The 20,217-nt window shown below is 41.3% G+C and overlaps 1 protein-coding gene across 2 annotated transcripts in view; it reads right to left on the bottom strand.

The window, feature by feature from the left end:
- The window catches only part of Cog4 (component of oligomeric golgi complex 4), a 36,206-nt gene that overhangs the window by 15,084 nt on the left and 905 nt on the right, over positions 1-20,217 (bottom strand). The window contains exons 2-9 of one of the 2 annotated variants that reach the window (XM_057753327.1): positions 18,662-18,744; positions 16,524-16,638; positions 15,630-15,804; positions 13,340-13,533; positions 9,134-9,239; positions 8,483-8,640; positions 7,074-7,132; positions 2,763-2,896 (exon numbers count right to left, since the gene is read on the bottom strand). In XM_057753327.1, coding sequence (XP_057609310.1) covers positions 2,763-2,896; positions 7,074-7,132; positions 8,483-8,640; positions 9,134-9,239; positions 13,340-13,533; positions 15,630-15,804; positions 16,524-16,638; positions 18,662-18,744 — 1,024 coding nt within the window. Of the gene's footprint in view, positions 1-2,762; positions 2,897-7,073; positions 7,133-8,482; positions 8,641-9,133; positions 9,240-13,339; positions 13,534-15,629; positions 15,805-16,523; positions 16,639-18,661; positions 18,745-20,217 lie in introns of those variants that run through there. The other variant, XM_057753328.1, reaches the window with a different exon arrangement.

Genomic DNA, 20,217 nt, shown 5'->3' with positions numbered 1-20,217 from the left:
CCTCTCTGCTGGGACTAAAGGGGTGTGCCAACACCACCAGGCAAGACATGTTTTATAATTATGTTGTCCAATATAGTAGTCAAAAGCTATGGCATGGCTGGGGAAATGGCCCAGTGGGTAAAGAACTTGACGTACAAGCATAGGGCCAGAATTCAAATAATCCATGTTAAAGTCAGGGGAAAGCATCATACATGATGGCACATACATTCAATTCCAGCACTCAGGAGGTCAAAAGTACGGAGATCTTTGTAAATTCCAGGCCCACATGGTCTACATAGTGAGTTCTAGGCCAACTAGGGTTACATAGTGAGACCAGTCTCAAACCAAAACCAAAACCAAGTCAGGGAGTTGGCAGCCTACTTGTAATCCCATCCTGGGAGACAGAAACAGGAAATTCAGAGAGTAAACTGGCTAGCCAAAGTAGGGCTCAGCAAGAGACACTACTTTAATATGTAATGTAGAGAGCAACTGAAGATACTCAATATGAACTTTGGGCCTTCACACACATACATGTGCACCCTCTACATGCATTCATAGACATGTGAACATACATACATGTGGAAAGAAAGTCAAGATAGGACACCCCATCCTCATACCCCTTTAGTGAAATCTTGCTATATAACCTTAGGTAGACTCAACCTTGTGGTGGTACTTGTGTCTTAGCCAAGTGTTTGAGGGCTGGGCTGATCCAAAGCTTTCTCTGAGGCTCTAATGTGTGGAGATGGAACATAGCTCATTCTCTAAAACTGGCAACATGCTTAGCAGAGCCAGTAATAGCCTGAAGCCAGGGCCTCGGGAGATATCTCCTGAGGCCCTGATGTTTGAAGCCTGGAATATGGTTGGTAGAGCCGGTAATGGACTAGGGCCTGGGCCTTGGGGGAGCTGTGGCTTTGGATCCTGAGAACTCAACTCTTCCCATTTTACAGGGCTATAGCTATCAGTTCTAAGGCTGCTGTGTGCTTGGTCTGTAATGTCCTTGAGATACTCCTACGTTCCCCTAGTGCAACACTTTGATTAGCTTTCCGCTGACTTTCTTCCATTCTTTCCTGGAATAGTACAAAAGACATGGTACTTCTTAATAAAACTTGCTTGGCATAAGATTATTTTATGCAAGGTCTCCCACCTGTTCTATCTTCTTTATCTCCAATCCCCTGGATTTTACTTCTCAGGACTCTGTCACTCAAGAATGACTTGCTGGTCCAGGTCAGCCAAATACTAGCATTACCAGGATGTGCCACTATGCTCAGCTTTATTACCACTCTTGAGACTTCAAATGTGGCTAAGAACTGAAATTTAAATTTTAAATTTATTTTGAATTTTAATTTGAACTTTACAATTTTAACTTATTTTTTTAAGATAAGGTTTTCCTGTGTAGACCTGGCTGTCCTGGAACTCTTTTGTAGACCAAGCTGGCTTCAAATTCAGAGAGTCACTTGCCTTTGCCTCCAAGTGTTGGGATTAAAGGTGTACACCAACATGCCTGACTTTAATTAAATTTTAATTTCAGGGGCTGGAGAGATGGCACAACAGTTAAGAGCCCTTGACTGTTCTTCCAGAGGTCCTGAGTTCAATTCTCAGTAACCACATGGTGGCTCACAAATATCTGTAATGGGATCTGATTCCATCTTCTGGTTTGCATGAAGAGAGAGCACTCAAACACATAAAATACATGAATAAATACATCTTTAAAATAGGATTAGGTAAACTTTTATAGTCACTCACATGCACCTGGAGACTGCTATGCTGTACAACATAGATCTGAATAGTGATGGTTGTTATTGACATTGATAAGTACCTGACTCCAAATAAATTTTTTTTGTTTTATTTTATGTGTTTAAGTGTTTACCTACATGTGTGTCTGCGCACAATGTATGTGCCTGGTGATCACAAACACCAGAAAAGGTTGCTGGATCCCCTGGAACTAGAGTTAAAGGCAGTTGTGAGCTTCCATGTGGGTGCTGGGAACTGAACCCGTGTTCTCTGGAAGAGCAGCCATTGCTCTTAACCACTGAGCAATCTTTCCAGCACCCCTTGTTTTTTTTCAATGCCATCTTTCTCTTCAAAAATTATGAGTGGTAGAACTGGAAGACTGGGATAGGGTGGAAAACTTTCTCTATTATGTAGATCCTCCCACCCCTCTTTTGAGACAGGGCCTCAAACTCAATATCTGCCTGCCTCTGCCTCCAAAGTACTGTGATTAAAGGTGTGCACCAGGCCCAGCTTATTTTTTCTTTGTGAAAGGTTTGCTGCATAACTCAGTGCTGGAACTAGAGGCATGTACTTCCTTATCCTGTTTGTACTATATACTTAAGCTTACTGAGGTGCAACTTCTAATCCACAGAATTCACCATTGTATGTACACAATCCGATGATCTTTACCAACTTATGATATTTGTACAATAGCTACGATCCAGTTTCAGAACGTTTGTCATTTCTAAAGTTCACTAGTGTAAACAGCTCTTTTGCACTAATCAGACATTTACATACACACTTTTATTAAGTCTAACTATAAATGAGACCCGGCACACAGAAAAGTGTAAGAAATGAATAGACATTGGTTTTCCTTGCCTTTAGATAAAGTGTTTGGAAGCCTCAAAATTCCAGTCTAATTCTAAGATGTGGCACACTAAACATTTCCTTTAAAGGACATTTTGTCCAGAAACTCAGTGTTTTCTTATTTGGAGCTCTGTGGCTTGGCTGTGACAAGACAGTGCCAACAGCTTATGCCAGTCCTCCCACCCAATTCAAAAAATATTTTTTACCTTGCTTTACATCTTCTGAAGCCATGGAGTCCCCCACTTCAAAATCTGCGCTGATCCTCTTCCTGAGGAAGCGTAAGTACAGCTCACTTTGGGCATTCATCAGGGTGACCTCAGTCAGGACGGGGTCCAGCTCCCTAAGATAAAGAACACATGGAATAAGAATGCTTTATTCCTCTAAATGGAAGGCTACAAGGTAAACACAGACTCCCTCCTCCTAACCCAGGTACATAAGGATAGTTCTGCCTGGTGGCTGCATTGCCTTATTTGTCATAGAGACATTTTCTTTTTCTTGCTTTATCAGGGTCTCTCTATAAAGCTCTGGTTGTTCTGGAATTCTGTAGAACAGGCTGGCCTCAAACTCACAGAGATCTGCCTGCCTCTGCCTCCTGAGTGCTGGGATTAAAGGTGTGTGCTACTACACCCAGTTTCAACCATATTTTTCACTGGCCAGTACCTGAATCATTTACCTCCAATATAAAAATTACCTATGCTTCTGTAAAAGAAAATATTCTTCCCTAATCTTAATTGAACCGTGAGATTTTAAGAAACACCATTAAACCATCTATCTCAGTGAACAGCCAAAACAATCCTGAGAAAATGAAATTTGAGGACCTGAACTTCCTGAATTCACTGGCTAAGAGTGCTTGCTGTACAAAATGAGGACCTAAGTTGGAATCCCCTGCTAAGTTGGAATCCCCTGCACCTTTTTTTTTTTTTTTTAAAAAAAAAAAGAAACAAAGAAAGAAAGAAAGAAAAAAAAAAAAAACCAGGGGCTGGGCTGGAGATATGGCTTAGCGGTTAAGAGCACGGATTGCTCTTCCAGAGGACCTGGGTTCAATTCCCAGCACCCATATGACAGCTCACAGCTGTCTGAAAATGCAGTTCCACAAGATCTGACACCTTCACACCAATGCACATAAAATAAAGCTAATAAATCATTTAAAAAAATTAAAAAAGAAAAAGAAAAGAAGCCAGGCCAACCAGCCTACCTGAAACAGCAAACTTCAAGTCCGGTGACAGACTTGGTCTTAAGTAAATGAGGTGGACAAGAGAAGAGGAGGAGAGTGACAGAATAGGTACCCAAAGTCTCCTCTGACCTGGGGACTCACACATATAAATAAACACACAACATGCACTTAAGTGCATGTATACACATGTACACCCCCCCCAAGCTAGTGAAGACTACGCATTGCTAGTGTAAAGATACATGTATAAATGGAATCAAATTGAGAGTCTAGGTTTTTGTTTTTTTTTTTTAAAAAAACAGGATCTCTTTATGTAGTCTTGGCTGGCCATAGACCAGGCTGGTCTCAAACTCATAGAGATCCTCCTGCCTCTGCCTCATGAGTGATCTTAATTGAGACAACTGAATGGAGGGATGAATGACCCATTCAAATGAATTGTGCTAGGACCACTGATATCCACAAGAACAAGAAGATGAACCTGATCTCACTATAAATGCAAACTCCCTTCACACACTGAAAAGAACTGGTCAAAACACAAATCTGGTCATACAGTTTGCACAGTCCTCCATTACTGATACATGACCTGGGCCTGACTCTCTAATGACCCCCTAATGATCATCTTATTTCAGGCTCTCTCCAGTATTTTGCACATACTTTCCTTATGCTATCTGAGACTTTCTTTCTTTCTTTCTTTCTTTCTTTCTTTCTTTCTTTCTTTCTTTCTTTCTTTCTTTCCTTCTTTCCTTCCTTCCTTCCTTCCTTTTTTTTTTTTGGTTTTTCGAGACAGGGTTTCTCTGTGGTTTTGGAGCCTGTCCTGGAACTAGCTCTTGTAGACCAGGCTGGTCTCGAACTCACAGAGATCCGCCTGCCTCTGTCTCCCAGGTGCTGGGATTAAAGGTGTGCGCTACCACCGCCCGGCTGGGACACTCTTTCTTATATTCAAACTCATTCTTCCAGTCTCAGGCTTACGGCCATCTCCTCAGAAAGAATTCTTGAAACTTGACCACATTTGGTTGTATCTCATTACATGCTCCCTGTACTTTATACTTCATGTACCCCAGTGGTTAACAGCATGTATTCTAGAACTAAACTGCTTGGATTCTATTTCTGGCTCTGCCATTTTCTAACTTTATTATCTTGGTCAAGTCATTTGGCATCTCTAGTCTGTTCATTTGAAAAGAGTTGTAAATTAAATCAGTGATTTACTACTGATTTTTGCTTCTCCCAAGGGACTACAGTGTATAGAGACAGGATGCTCCTATTCATCTCAGAGTTTATAGGACAGTTTCAGAAAAATAAAACACCTAAACTACCCAGCCAAAAAGTGAGTAGTGTGGAGGTCAACACACCTTGAAGTAAGTGGTATATTTGCTAGGTACTGTCTAGCATGCTATGAATGTTATATACATGTTAACTATCATTATTATCCATTACTAGTATTTGTTAAGTACTGCCCAGCATACAATGACCATTATATACACATTAGCTATCATTATTATGCTGGTTAGGTTGTTTGCTTGTTTTGGTTTTTCAACAAGATTTCTCTGTGTAGTCCTGGCTGTCCTGGAACTCACTCTATTGACCAGGCTACCTGCCTCTGCTTCTTGAGTGCTGGGATTAAAGTGTTTGCCACCACTGTGCAGCTGCTGGTTAGTTTTTTATTTTTTTATTTTTTTTTATAAGGCAATTTAACATAAGCTATGGTATTCTGGGAAGACCCTCAAATGAGAAAATGCTTTCATAGGATTGTACTACAGGCAAGTCTGTGAGGCATTTTCTTGGTTAATGACTAGTGTGAAAGCCCTGGGCAGGTGGTGCTAGCCCTGGGAGGTGGTCCTGGGATGTACAACAAAGAAAACTTTGCAAGCCATGAAGGACATGTCAGTAAGTAGCACTCCATAGTCTCTGCTATCAGTTCCTGCCTGCTTGAGTTTTTGTGTCAGCTTCCCTTAATGATGGGCTGTGATTAGAACATGTAAGTCAAACAACTTCCCCACCCCAACTTGCTTTTGGTTATTGGTGTTGATCACAGAAACAGAAAGCAAACTAGAACAATTACCATCAATTTGAAAGACTATAAGTGTCATAAGAAAGGAATTATATTTGGTTTTGGTCACTTTGCTAGCCTAGGAACCAGTATCTGGTATATAGTATGTACACAGCAAAAAATTTTTATTTAATTTTTAAAACTAAAACGTTTAAAAAGTTTTTTCTATTTTATGTGTATAGGTGTTTTGCCCGCAAGTACGTCTACTCAACAAGAGCATGCAGTGCCTGCAGAGGGCAGAGAGGGTGCTGGAACCCCTGGAACTGAGTTACAGATAACAGTAAGCTGCCATATGGAAGAATAGCTAGTGATCTTCACTGCTGAGCCACCTCTCCAGCCCCTTAATTAATAAAAATTAATTATGTGTGGATGTGGATGTCTGTATCTGGGTAGGTGTAGATGCCCACAGATTTCAGAGATGTTGGATTTCTTGAAGCTAGAATTACAGGTGATTGTTGAGACACTGATTTGGGTGCTGGAAACCAAACTTAACCATTGAGCCATCTCTCCAGTCCCTAATTTTGTTTTTGAAATAGTGTCTCACTAGTATAGGTTAGCCTTGAATTCACTATGTCGCTGTAGCTGACTATGACCTTGAACTTCTGATCCTCCTGTGTCTACCTTCTGGGGTGCTAGTATTATAGGCATGAACTATCATATTGTTTTTATGTGGTGTTGGGCTTTGTGCATACTAGGTAAGCACTCTTACCAATGGAGATATCCTCAGCCACTGATCTGTTATTCTTTATCAACTACATGTGTTTTATATATATATTTTTGTATGGTATCTTCTATTAGGAAAAATTGATAAGAGTTGGAAATTGGTGGCTCATGTCTGTAATCTCAGCATTTGGAAGACTGAGGCAAGTAGATTGCTATGAGTCTGGCTGCTCTTCAAGAGGACCCAAGTTCAATCCCGTGTACCTACATGGCAGCTCTCAACTGTAACTCCGGTTCCAGAGGATCCGACACCCTCACACAGACACACATGCAGATGAAACACCAATACACATAAAATAAAAATAAATCATTTTTTAAAAAGTGAATAAAATCACTGTGGGCATGGTGACACAGGTCTTTAATACTGGTACTTGGGAGGCAGAGGCAAGTGGATCTCTGTGAGTTCAAGGTTATCCTGGTTTACATAGAGAGTTCCAGGAGAGCACAGGGAAACCTTGTTTCAAAAAACAAAACAAAATAAAACAATAAAATAAAATAAAAACTAAAAACCACATTTTAACAAGGTCTCTAAACTAGATGTAAAGAGTAATTGAAACTCATAGGCTGAAGGATTATTACCTTGGTTCAATTTTTTCTGTTGCAGAATTTCTCATCAAGTTACTCTGGACAAGCCGGAACTGCAAAACACCACAAAATCAATCAGAACAGTATTCCTGCCTCCCACTGGCCATTCTTGCCTATGAGGCTAAGTTTCAGGTGGCTAACTAGGTTTACTTTTCTTTCAAGCTAGGGGCGGACTTTCTGGCCAAAGATTGCTTTTGGTTTAGGCACTACTTAATTTTTTTTTTCTTCCGAGACGGGGTTTCCCTGTGTAGCCCTGGTTGTCCTGGAACTCACTCTGTAGACCAGCTGGCCTTGAATTCAGAGATCTGCCTGCCTCTCCCTCCTGAGTGCTGGGATTAAAGGACTGAATCAGCACCACCTGGCCAATTAATTTTTTTTACAGGGTTTCTCTGTAGCATTGGAGTCTGTCCTGTCTTGTAGACCAGGCTGGCTTCAAACTCATCAAGATCCGCCTGCTTCTGCCTCCCAAGTGCTGAGATTAAAGGCATAAACCACTATTGCCTGACTAATTTTTATTTATTTTTATTTTATGTATGGATATTTTGCCTGCAATGTATGTTTAATGTACGTGAAGGTCAACGAGGGCTTCAAATCTTCTGGAACTGAAGTCACAGATGGTTGTTGGCCACAATGGAAGTGCTGGAATCAAACTCAGGTTCTTTAGAAAAACAGCAAATGCTCTTAACCACTCTGGCCCTTGTAATTACATTTAAGAGTAAACACCAGGAGCTGGTGAGATGGTTTGGTGGTCAGGAACACTTGTTGCTCTTGGTGAGGATTGGGATTTGGTTCCCAGAACCCATGTGGTGGCTAACGACCATCTGTAACTTCAGTTCCAAGGAATCTGGTTCCTTTTTCTGGCCTCCATGAGCACTAGGCATGCATATGCTGCACATACGTGCACATGGTCAAAACATTCATACAGAGAAAATAAAAACTCCAGTAAGTCTTAACTCAGGCTGGCCTGGATCTCCTTATGTAGTCTAGGCTGGCCTCAAGATAATGGTGATTCTGCTGCTTCAGTCTCCCAACCGCTGGGATTACAACAATGTACCACCAAGTCCAGATGGCCATTTCTATTTCTATATGCTACTTTTATTTCCTGTGCTTATAAATATGGAAAATAGTTCTGGAAAAGGAAGCCATAAGGAAAAAAAGGTAAAATTCAGAACAAATTATTAATATTTGACATTCAACAGTATCCTAGGAGAAAAATCCTCTTTGCATCACTAGAGGGCACTGTTGTATATTCAATGGCCAAGAATTTGATCTTGTTTCTGTTAAGGTAGTAATAGGCAACGTGCAGAACAGTACACCTTCAGCATCTTTCCTTCTCCTAGTTTCCTGAGTGCCCTGCCCTGACTAAAGCTGCTTTCAGCCTGCAGGTGGTTTCCTCTGCTCACCTGCTGGTGGTAGTCCCTCTGCTTGACGAACTTGTTCACCACCGTCTCCACCTGTTTGTCACATTCTACTTGAAGATGCTTGATCAAGGTATAGAGTCTGCCAGATCCATAATAAGTTTCCACCATGGGTTGGTGGGTTTCCACAATTCGGGCAATCCCTAGAAGGAAGTGAGAGTTGGACTCCACATGCTTTTTCCATAAAATAAATTCCTTTCCCCATCAAAGATTAACTTAGGTCTAACTCAATCCCTCTCAGCTACCTTACTATTTGAAATGGATAGTTCTAGTTGTTGCTTGATGTTGCTAAGAAAATTTATTAAATAGAAATGGTGACTGGTATATGAGCAGGCACTTGAAAAGTCACAGTAAAGCTGTTTTCTCTAGCACGGTCTTTAGAATAGATCATCTTCCTTGTAGTAGTTTATTTTAGGTTAAATTTAGTTTTTTTTAAGTTTAGGTCTTGAGGGTTAGGGATGTTAAACATTCTGGAGACGCCAATTTTACTAATCAGATACTAATCTGGAAACTGGTCAACTCCAGAAAACTATAGGATTGGATCAAACACACCTGAGTAGAGGGAAAGGCAAGGCAAGGATGCAGATGTTGGGAGAAAGCGTCTTTGGTCTCCCTGTAGTAGAGAGAGAGGCTCACCCTCAAACAGGAGAGTGAGAGTGTCTGCAAAGATGATGGCAGCTCTTCGGTCACTCATGTCTGACCCCAGCACCAAGAGCAGGTTCTCCTCAGCCTTGCTGGCCACCTGAAAGCAGAAAGAAACCGACACGTATTTCTCAGACCAAAGGCTTCTTGTCAGCTTTTCTTCCACCATGTTCCCTTGGTGGTTAGAGGTTGGAGGCAGCATTGAGAAACCTCTTTGTGGGTGCTCAAGCAGGACAAGGAACCCAAGAATGTGATTATATTTATTTACTGATCGACTGACCGACTGATTGGAGGCAGGATCTCACTATATAACCCTGGCTGGTGGCCTGGAACTTGCTTGCTATGTAGATTAGGCTTGCCTCCAAGGTACAGAAATCTACCTGTCTCTGCCTATTCAGTCCCAAGATCAAAGCTATGTCATCATACCCAGCATGCTCTCCTCTTTGGGGGAATAATCTTTAAATCTCTGAAAATATGGACTACTATTAGCTAAAAGGAGAAAATACTCCTAATTTCAATAATGACCTTAAATGTCTTAAATATAACTTGATGTATTTATAGTGCTTTGTTGAGGGGGCTGGAGAGATGGCTCAGTGGATGGCTTGAATCAAGTGCACTGGCTTGATTCAATTCCCAGAACCTACAAAGTAGCTCATAACCATCTGTAACTCCAGTTACAAGTCCTCTTCTGGCCCCCACAGGTACCAAGCATGCAAGTGATAAACAGATATACTTGTAGACAAAATCCCCATACACATAAAATACAAATTAAAAGAAAATATTTTAAAAATTAAAAATGTACCATAGGACATTTTATTATTGAGTCATGGTCCCTCTAAATAGTCCAAACTGACTTAGAAGTGACTGTATAAATGAGGCTAGCCTTTCTTAAATTAGTGATATTTCTGCCTCAGGCTAGAATCACAAACACGTTATACCATGATGCCTAGCAACTGTACTTAATTAAATGTTTTATTATATCACAGTGTGTGTGTAAAGTGGGATTCCCCTCTATATGGTAATGAATATGTTTTATTACCATTGGTTAATAAGGAAACCGTTTTGGTCTATGGCAGGGTAGAATATAGGTAGGTGGGAAAACTAAACTGAATGCAGGGAGAAAGGTGGAGTCAGGCAGTTGCCATGTAGCTGCCAAAGAAGAAAGATGCCAGAACCTTAATGGTAAGTCACAGCCTCATGGTGATGCACAGATTAATAGAAATGGGTTAATTTAAGATGTAAAAGCTAGCTAGGAATATGCCTGAGTCATAGGCCAAACAGTGTGTAATTAATAGTTTTTCTGTTTACAACTGAGTGCGCGCCCGTGTGCGCGCGCGCGCGTGTGTGTGTGTGTTTGCCTCAGTGCATGTGTGGAAGCCAGAGGACAATTTACTGGAATTGTTTTTTTCCCTCTGTGGGTCTAAGGGATTGAACTCAGGTTGTTAGGCTTGACAGCAAATGACTCTACTCACTGAGTCATCTTGCTTAATTTCTGTTTGTTTGTTTGAGATGGAGTCTCTCTATGTGGCACTGGGTGTCCTGGGATTCACTATACAGACTAGGCTGGCTCAGAATTCCCAGAGATCTGCCTGCCTCAACCCCCTGAGTACTGGGATTAAAGGTATGTGCCACTATATCTAGCCATCTTACTTAATCTTTAACTAAATTTTTAGAATCAGTAAAGCACATATTTAAATGTTTAAAAGGAACAAAGTCCTTTCTCTTACCTATATCTCAAGATCCGAATTCCTTTCCACAATATTCAGTTCTTATATAAGTATGGACCTTTACTGCCACTCTCCTCAACTGAAATAAGAACAACAGCTTACTATTTTATACCCTATTTATTTAGCAAACCACAAATGTTATAGAGTGGTGGCTCTCAATCTGTGGCTTGCGACCCCTTTGGTAAACCTCTACCTCCAAAAATATTTACATTACAATTCATAAAAGTAGCCAAATTATAGTTATGAAGTAGTAATAAAATAATTTCATAGTTGGGGGTAAAATACTGCAGCATTAGGAAGCTTGAGAGTCACTGTTATAAAGTAAAATAAGCTGGGCGGTGGTGGCGCACGCCTTTAATCCCAGCACTTGGGAGGCAGAGGCAGGCGGATCTGTGTAAGTTCGAGGCCAACCTGGTCCACAAGAGCTAGTTCCAAGACAGGCTCCAAAGCTACAGAGAAACCCTGTCTCAAAAAACCAAAAATAAAATAAAGTAAAATAAACTAATAAATGTAGAATGGTTTCCTTTTTCTTTGTTTCTTTTCTTTTTTTGGGGGGGGGGGGGGCAAGGTCTCTACATAACCGTGGTTGTGTGGTTGTTCTGGAACTCACTATGTAGACCAGGCTGGTCTCAAACTCAGGGATCTACCTGCTTCTGTCTCCTGAGTACTGAGATCACAGGAGATCACAGGACTGAGCAACCAGGTTTCAGTCTCAGTCTCATTCTGAGGATTCCTGGAGGCAGGACTGTCATTTTTGGACTGAGGTAGAGGTAAGAGCCAGTGGCTAGCTGCTTTGCTTTTCTGGTCTTCAGGTTGAACCCCAAAATCTGTCTTTGGGTTTTTATTAATCATGCTACACTATCTTTGGTGACTAATCTTTTTTTAAAGATAAAGTCTCATGATTTATTATGTAGCAGAGGACAACCCTGAGTCCCTGACCCTCAAGCCTCTCTCTCCCAAATGCTGGGATTACAAGCATGAATCATCACAATAACTGAAAACTGTGTCTTTTCTTTTTTTAAATCTTTGTGTGTGAGCTCAGGTAGATCCATGCCACAGTGTATGTGGAGGTCAGAGGACAACTTTGTAGTGTCAGGTTTTTTCAATCCACCTTTACATGGCTTCTGGGGATCAAATTCAAGATCTATGCTTACACTCAAGTACCTTTGGCAACAAAGCCATCTACATATCCTTTCAACTGATCTTAAAAGAAGCTAGCCCCTTAGTGATACATGCCTATAGTCCTATAGACTGGGGTAGGAGGTTCAAGTTCAAGGACAGCTCAGTCTACATACTGAGTTATACCCAGGACCACAAGAGTCTATCTCAAAAAACAAAAACAAAATCAGAAAGTAGTTCCTAAGTAACAGCTTGAAAGGGTGACTCAACTTTTCAACGGAAGTTGTATTTTAATTTTTTTGTATTTTTACCTGGTCTTTTGAAAATCAATATATATCAACAGATGTCTAGGCTATGCCTAGAAAAGAACAGGCTATTTAAAAAATGTGCCACTGGGCGGTGGTAGTGATCACACCTGTGAGAGATTTTCTGATTGGTTTGAAGTGGATAAATCCAATTCTAGTCTGGACCTTTGAGGTAGGAAGACACACATCTTTGATCTGTATTTTGAGGCAGGGGAAAACACGCCTTTGATCTGGATTTTTTTTTTTAGTCGAGACAAGCTTTGGTGTCTATCCTGGAACTAGTTCTTTTTTTTTTTTTTTTTAAAGTATTTCTTTTTTTTTAAATATTTATTTATTTATTTATTTATGATATATACAATATTCTGCCTGTGTGTATGTATGCAGGCCAGAAGAGGGCACCAGACCTCATTACAGATGGTTGTGAGCCACCATGTGGTTGCCGGGAATTGAACTCAGGACCTTTGGAAGAGCAGGCAGTGCTCTTAACCACTGAGCCATCTCTCCAGCCCCCTGGAACTAGTTCTTGTAGACCACACTGGCCTCGAACTCACAGAGATCTGCTTGCTTCTGCCTCTCGAGTGCTGGGATTAAAGCCGTGCGCCACCACTGCCCGGCTTTGATCTGGATATTAAGGCTGGAAGACACAGGCCCTTAATTTGGTTTTGAGGCCCAAAGACACTCGCCTTTGATCCAAATCTTGAGGCTGGAAGACCCACCTTTAATCTGGGCCACACTTCTGTTGAAAGTCTACATAAATGCATGAAAGAAGGGAGCTCTTGCTCTTTGTCTTTTTGTCCTTTCTTTGCTAGCACACCCATTCCTTCACTGGCACTGGAGCCTACTTCTTCAGGATTCCAGTACATAGAGAAATCAGCTGAGACATCTAGCCTTGTGGGATGAGCAACTCCTGGATTCTTGGATTTTTTTGTTCACAGCCAGCCATTGTTGAATTATCTGGACTGCAGCCATTCCAATAAATCCCATACATACATACATACTACATTTCATAAGTTCTGTGACTCTTGAGAACTGTAATACAATGCCCATACCTGTTTGCAAAGGTATTCTGAGAATTTGCTTAGCCCATCCTCATGTAAACCTAGCAGTGGGAAGATCTTGAAGAATCGTTCCACCTGGGGCAAATCACCTTCTTTGGTCGCCATAGCAAACTTCTCTGCTACTATGCCTTTAAGACGCTGCTCAGCTTCCTGCAGCAATTTCAGGTTGGCATCAATAATGCTTCCTGCTCAATGGAGAGAAAATGAAGATCAATGTAAGGAATGGTGCGACATCAATCAGGTCCATGCCACTATGTGTACCACTATTCATGTGGCAAATATGTTTAAATACTGACTGTGTACAAGATACTAGACTAGCAATGTGGATGAATGAAAGATGAATCTGCCATGATTGTACTATCATGAAAGTTATAATTAAGTAAAAGATAAAATCTGTGTCTTAATATATAAAACAACTTATGAGAAAAGTCCCAAGAAAGGTGCCTAACAGTCACATTTCTGGGTGAAGTAATAAAAAGACTTCCTAAAAAAGGTTATGTATCATCTCTTAAAGCTGGACAGGACTTTAAATTCTGAGTATGAGGGACACATTCCAGGAAAAGGAACTGTAATAAATAGATAGAAGCAGAAGTATGAAGAGTATCTGCAAAATACTGCAAGTATTTTGCTATGGCGACCAAAGAAGGTGATTTGCCCCAGGTGGAATGATTCTTCAAGATCCTCCCACTGCTAGGTTTACATGTCCCAGCCTAAAGAAGAGCTCGAGTCACTTGCAAACAGCATGAGGACGAATGACTTCTCCAGAGATGGAGTGACTCAGTCACAGAAAGTCAAGACCCTACACGAAGAATTTTTTTAGTGCATATATGTGTAGAGTAGAAGACAAACTTGGGTGTTATCCTTAAGAATACAGTCCAGCCGGGCGGTGGTGGCGCACGCCTTTAATCCCAGCACTTGGGAGGCAGAGGCAGGTGGATCTCTGTGAGTTCGAGACCAGCCTGGTCTACAAGAGCTAGCTCCAGGACAGGCTCCAAAACCACAGAGAAACCCTGTCTCGAAAAACCAAAAAAAAAAAAAAAAAAAAAAAAAAAAGAATACAGTCCATTTCCTAGCCAGGTGGTGGTGGCGCACGCTTTTAATCCCAGCACTCAGGAGACAGAGGCAGGTGGATCTCTGTGAGTTCCAGACCAGCCTGGTCTACAAGAGCTAGTTCCAGGACAGGCTCCAAAGCTACAGAGAAACCCTGTCTTGAAAAAAACAAAACCAACCAACCAAACAACAACCAAAAAAAAAAAAAAAAAACCAAAAACAAAAAAATAAACCACAGTCCATTTCCTTTGAGAGAGTCTCTCATTTGCCTGGAGCTCACCACCTATACTAGACTAGATAGCCAGTGAGCTACAGAAGCCTGTCTCTGCCTCCCAGTACTGACTGCAGGCATGTGCCACTATTCTGGCATTTTTACATAGGTTCTGGGGATCAAACTTAGGTCTTAGTGAGGCAAGCACTTTACCAAGTACACTATGTTTTCCAGCCCAAGAATTTAATTATATTATATTGCTCTATAAATGAGCAATATGGTTAAGCATCAATTACCCACTAGCCAGAGACTCAGAAGATACAAGATCAGTTTCCTTTTCCATTGTCTCAGAGTTTCTTTTGCCATGGTAAAACACCAGGACCAAAGTCAACTTGAGTTGGGGGTAGGAGTTCTTTAGTTTATACGTAACAGTACACCATTGGGTAAGCCAAGGCAGGAACTCAAGGTAGGAACCTGGAGGTAGGAAATGAAGCAGAGGTCACGGAGAAATGCTGCTTACTGAGTTAGTCTTATGGACCACCAGCCCAGATATGAGCGATGGGCCCTTTTACATCAATTACTAATTAAAGAAATGCCCCACAGACTCACCTATAGACAATCTAGTGTAGGCATTTCTGCCTTGAGGTTCTGCCCAGGCAACTCTAACTTATGTCAAGTTTGCAAAAATAGCAGGATATCTATCAAAGGGGCATATTATCTGCCCAGGATGGTATAGAATTACACTATACTACCAGATATTGAAATGTCCTAATATCACATACCTTCCTAATTTTGCTTTGCTTTTGTTTGTTTGTTGTGTTTTTAAGAGATGGGGGGGGTCTTACTTTGTAGCCCAGGTTGGCCCTGAACTCATGGAATCCCCGTCTCAGTGCTCCCAAGTGCTGCACTACAGACTTGAGTCACCATACCTAGCAACACACACTTTTCTTGATTGAGTTTAATTAGTTTAGGTCACAGAGGCTTACAACCAAACCACAGTCAACAGTCAAGGATACTGACCTTCTTTGCCTTGTCGGCTGAGCTCAATGACTGATTTGTCCAGGCACAAGTAACGATGAATGTGGGCTGCAGCCTGCTCATAATCTTCATTCCTCAAAGCAGTCTGAACTCCATCCATGCAGAACTTCAGGTCCAAGATGTCATCAACTCTCTGAATGGCCTGATAGAGGCGGTTCTGCAAAAAGTCTTTGTGGTTAAAGACAATATCCTATTCCTTCAAAGCACTCTTCAGAATGTAGAGAAATTTAGGAGCAGAACCTAGTTAACCATCAGTCCTTTTCAGCTGTAACTGGCAAATTAAAAATACTACCATAACCACTTATCTTAGAAAACTGTTATGGGTGATAATCAAGACACTAGCAGATACCATGATTTAATTAAATGTGATTAATTCATTTTAATAGAAGCATAAATGAGAATAATCTATATTTATTTTGTTAACTTTATAACTGAATCAAGATGTATGTAATATCAGAAACATAACATCGCTGTGCTGGAATCTAATCTAAGGCTTCAGTGCATGCTAGGTAAATGCTCTACCAAGCTGCATCCCCATTCCCTTCACTGACATTACATTACTTGACTTTCTTATGTTAAACCACCTCTGCATTCCTAAGACAAATGCTACTGGTCTTCGTATGTCTTCGTATATAATCCTTTTTGTACGTTGTTGGATTTGCTCTTAGTGCTTACTGAGGATTTTTATTTTTATATGCATAAGAGCTAATGATCTAGAGTTTTCATGTAGTATCTTGTCTGGTTCTGGTATTTCCTATTGCATTTTTACTGGATGGTTCTTTTCTAGTCTCTAATGTAATTTCTTCCCTCCCTTCTTCTCTTCCCTCCCTTTTAGTATTTGGGAGGGAAGCAAACATCAAAGCTCAGTGGGATTACCTTGGCCAGGTCAAGCTGACGGACTTTGCTGGACACATTCTCAGCTAGGTTGCACGTAAAGGTGATCATTCCAGCCAGCTGCTCTGCATCTCCCTCAATCAACTGCAGGTTGGGACTAGAGACAGACATTGTCAGGGCATACTTATCTGCAGAGGCAGAGGGAATGAACAAGGGGGAATAGGTGTGTGTGCTTTCTCCCCTGGATGGAGACTGTGCCTTCTACTCTCACTTCTTTTCCTATTTCACAATAGTCAGTCAGTCTCTCACTCTGTGTGTGTGTGTGTGTGTGTGTGTGTGAGAGAGAGAGAGAGAGACAGCGCCCAGAGAGAGAGAGAGAGAGAGAGAGAGAGAGAGAGAGAGAGAGAGAGAGAGAGAGAGAGAGAGACAGCGCCCAGAGTGCTATGGTGTTATGCAGGTTAGGAAAATGCTCTATCATTGAGCCACGTCCTCAACTCTCTTTGTTTGCTTTGATAATGATGTCTAATGTAGGCCTGGGTAGCCTGTGTAAGCAGTGAACTCCTTGTTCCTCCTGTTCTTGCCTTCCAAGTGTTACGATTACAGGTGTTTAATACCACGCCCAGGGTGCCTTGTCCCTCTTAAACCCTTTTTGAGGCAGGCATTCAAGCTGGCCTCAAACTGAGATCTTCCTGCTTTAGCTTCCTAAATGCTTAGATTATAGACATATACAACAATGTTCAGCAAATACACAAAATTGATAAAAGCAGTAGTTCTCCTTTTTTGCGGGGCATGGGGAGCTTCAAGACATGCTTTCTCTGAGTAGCCCTTGCTATCCTGGAACTCGCTCTGTAGACCAGACTGGCCTTAAACTCAGAGATTCCTCTGCCTCTACCTCTTGAGTGCTGAAATTAAAGGAGTGTACCACCTCTACCACCACCAGATGAAAAGCAGTAGTTCTTTTTTTTTTTTTTTTTTTTTTTTTTGGTTTTTCGAGACAGGGTTTCTCTGTGGTTTTGGAGCCTGTCCTGGAACTAGCTCTGTAGACCAGGCTGGTCTCGAACTCCCAGAGATCCGCCTGCCTCTGCCTCCCGAGTGCTGAAAAGCAGTAGTTCTTAAACTAGAATTGCAAAACAGAATCACCTGGGAGAATTATTAAAATACATATTTCTGGACCCCACCAACCACCAAAGTAGTCTATAAATTCATGGGTTTCAGAATTTCTTTCTTTTCTTTCTTTTTTTTCCTCTTTGATACAGGGTTTCTCTGTGTAGTCCTGAACTCACTCTATAGTCCAGGCTGGTATCAAACTCAGACCTGCTTGCCTGTCTACCAAGTGTTGGAAGCATGTACCACCACCACCTGGCCAAAATTTGCATCTCTATTAAGGTTATATGTGGGCTAATAGTGATTATTTTTGTTTTACTTTTGGATAGGGTTTTACATAGCCTAGATTAGCCTCTTAACTCACTATGTAGCTGAAGCTGGCCTTGAACCCCATATCCACCTGCCCCTATTGCCTAGGTATTAGGATTTTAAAGTTGTGTAGCACCACGCTTGATTGTAGTTTAAAGCCAAAGACCTTTGTTCTTTTTTTGGGTCTCATAGCCCATGCTGGCCTTGAACTCCTGATACCTCCAACTCCAAGGGTTGAGTATAGATTTGAGCCATCATGCTGAGTTCCAAGAACTTTTGATAACTATCAAAGTGTATATCCTTAGGTGCTCACTTTGAGTTATTACTCCTTTCCATTTCAAATGCTTGTCATTTCATAAAACAAAGTTAGGGAAAAGAATCCTCTGTTTTTCTTTTCTTGAGACAGAAACTCATTCTGTAGCTTAGGCTAGTTTTGAACTTGCAGCAAGCTTCCCACCTTACCCTCCTAAGGGTCTGGACTATTGGCTAAGAAAACTAATTTTAGGGGCTGGAGAGATGGCTCAGTGGCTAAGAGCATTGCCTGCTCTTCCACAGGTCCTGAGTTCAATTCCCAGCAACCACATGGTGGCTCACAACCATCTGTAAAGAGGTCTGGTGCCCTCTTGTGGCCTGCAGACATGCACACAGACAGACTATTGTATACATAATAAATAAATATTTAAAAAGAAAAAAAAGAAAAAAAGAAAACTAATTTTATCCAGTGGTTCCCACTGTACAGTACAACTTCTGCTGTGATATATACTTACCACATTCTGTGGAGAGTGACCATCTTACTTTCAATGGTTTTTTGCTGTTCCAAAAGAGCATCCAGCTCTTTCTCCACCACTTTCTGGAACATTAACAAACATTTTAACTCAGAATTGGTATGAGGAATTTTCTTTCTTTGGAGGGCAGGGAAGGGGCAGGGTTTCTTTGTGTAGCCCTTGCTATCCTGGAACTTGTTCCATAGACCAGTATAGTCTCAAGAGATCCGCCTGCCTCTGCACCACCATACCCGGCTAGGAATTTCCTTTGTAAGTTACTGGGAATTAAATTTATGACCTTGTACATGCCAGGAAAGTGTTCAAATATTAAACTCTATCCCTATCTCTAGGAAGAAGGAACTTTAAGCACTTTTAGAGTTATCTAACTTCACTGGGTATAGTGGCACACATCTTTAATGCCAGCACTGGGAGGAAGAAGTTGTTGAAGTTGGGTCTCTGTGAATTTGAAGCCAGCCTTGTGTATATATCAAGCTCCCAGACAGTCAGTACTACATAGAGAAACCCTGTCTCAAAACAAACAAAATGATGTAACTCAACCTAGCTAAAAAGTGAATCCCATTTCAGAAATTTTTCCTCCCACTAGTCCCTTTGACATCCAAGCTGCTTTGGTTTGTTGTGGCAGACTAAATCATTGGCTATGAAATCTTTCTCATATTTCTTTTGATAGAGAGTCTCATGCAATTCAGGGTAGTCTCTCACTTATTCTGAAACACAGGATGGAAGACCTTGAACTTTTACCTTTTCCTTCCCAAGTGCTAGCATTATAGGTGTATGCACAGCACACATTTCTAGTATATCTGATTCCATCTAGCAGATGAATAACACAATAGGAGCAAGCAAATGTTTACTCAATACTATTTGTAGAGTGTGCCCCACAAGTGGGCTCTGAAGTTTAGTGGCTAATCCGGATGTGTGGTGATTGTCTCTTTCAGCCCAGCACTCAGGAAACAAGCCAGTTTAAGTTAAGGCCAGTTTTAGCTATGTGGTCAATTTGAGGCCTATATGAGCTACATGAGACCCTGTCTCAAAATCAAAACAAGGCCTGGAGAGATGACTCTGGCCATCAAGTCTGATGACTGGAGTTTGATCCTCAGGATCCACATGGTAGAAGGAGACGCCAATTCTGAAAATTGTCTTCTGACTTCTACACGGGTGCTATGACACACTTACTTCTCCTCCCCCATGTTAAAAAGAAACAGAATAAAATGCAGTAGCTAAACAAAAGCAATATCCAAAGAGTTAGAAAAAAGAAAAAAGTTCACTGGGAAAAACAGCTGCCAAACTTTTAGATCAGCGTTTACATCTGATTAGCAAGGACTCCAACCACACTGGAAAATGAACCGACAGCATCAGGTTGCCACGGAAGCAGGTATTACAGAGGTAGTAAGCTATCAATTAAAAGGCAATCAGAATTCTGTCCACACCTATACATCAAAGGGGCAAGAGATGAAATGACTTGTCTGTGGCCAGACAGCTGAGCCTCGCCTATTTAACATCCCAACTCCTAGCGGAGATTTCAACCCTCCTAGAGGGTTGTG

This window comes from Chionomys nivalis, chromosome 21 (assembly GCF_950005125.1).
Source record: "Chionomys nivalis chromosome 21, mChiNiv1.1, whole genome shotgun sequence".
Taxonomy (NCBI): Eukaryota; Metazoa; Chordata; class Mammalia; order Rodentia; family Cricetidae; genus Chionomys; species Chionomys nivalis.
This window is presented reverse-complemented; position numbering and strand designations above follow the sequence as displayed.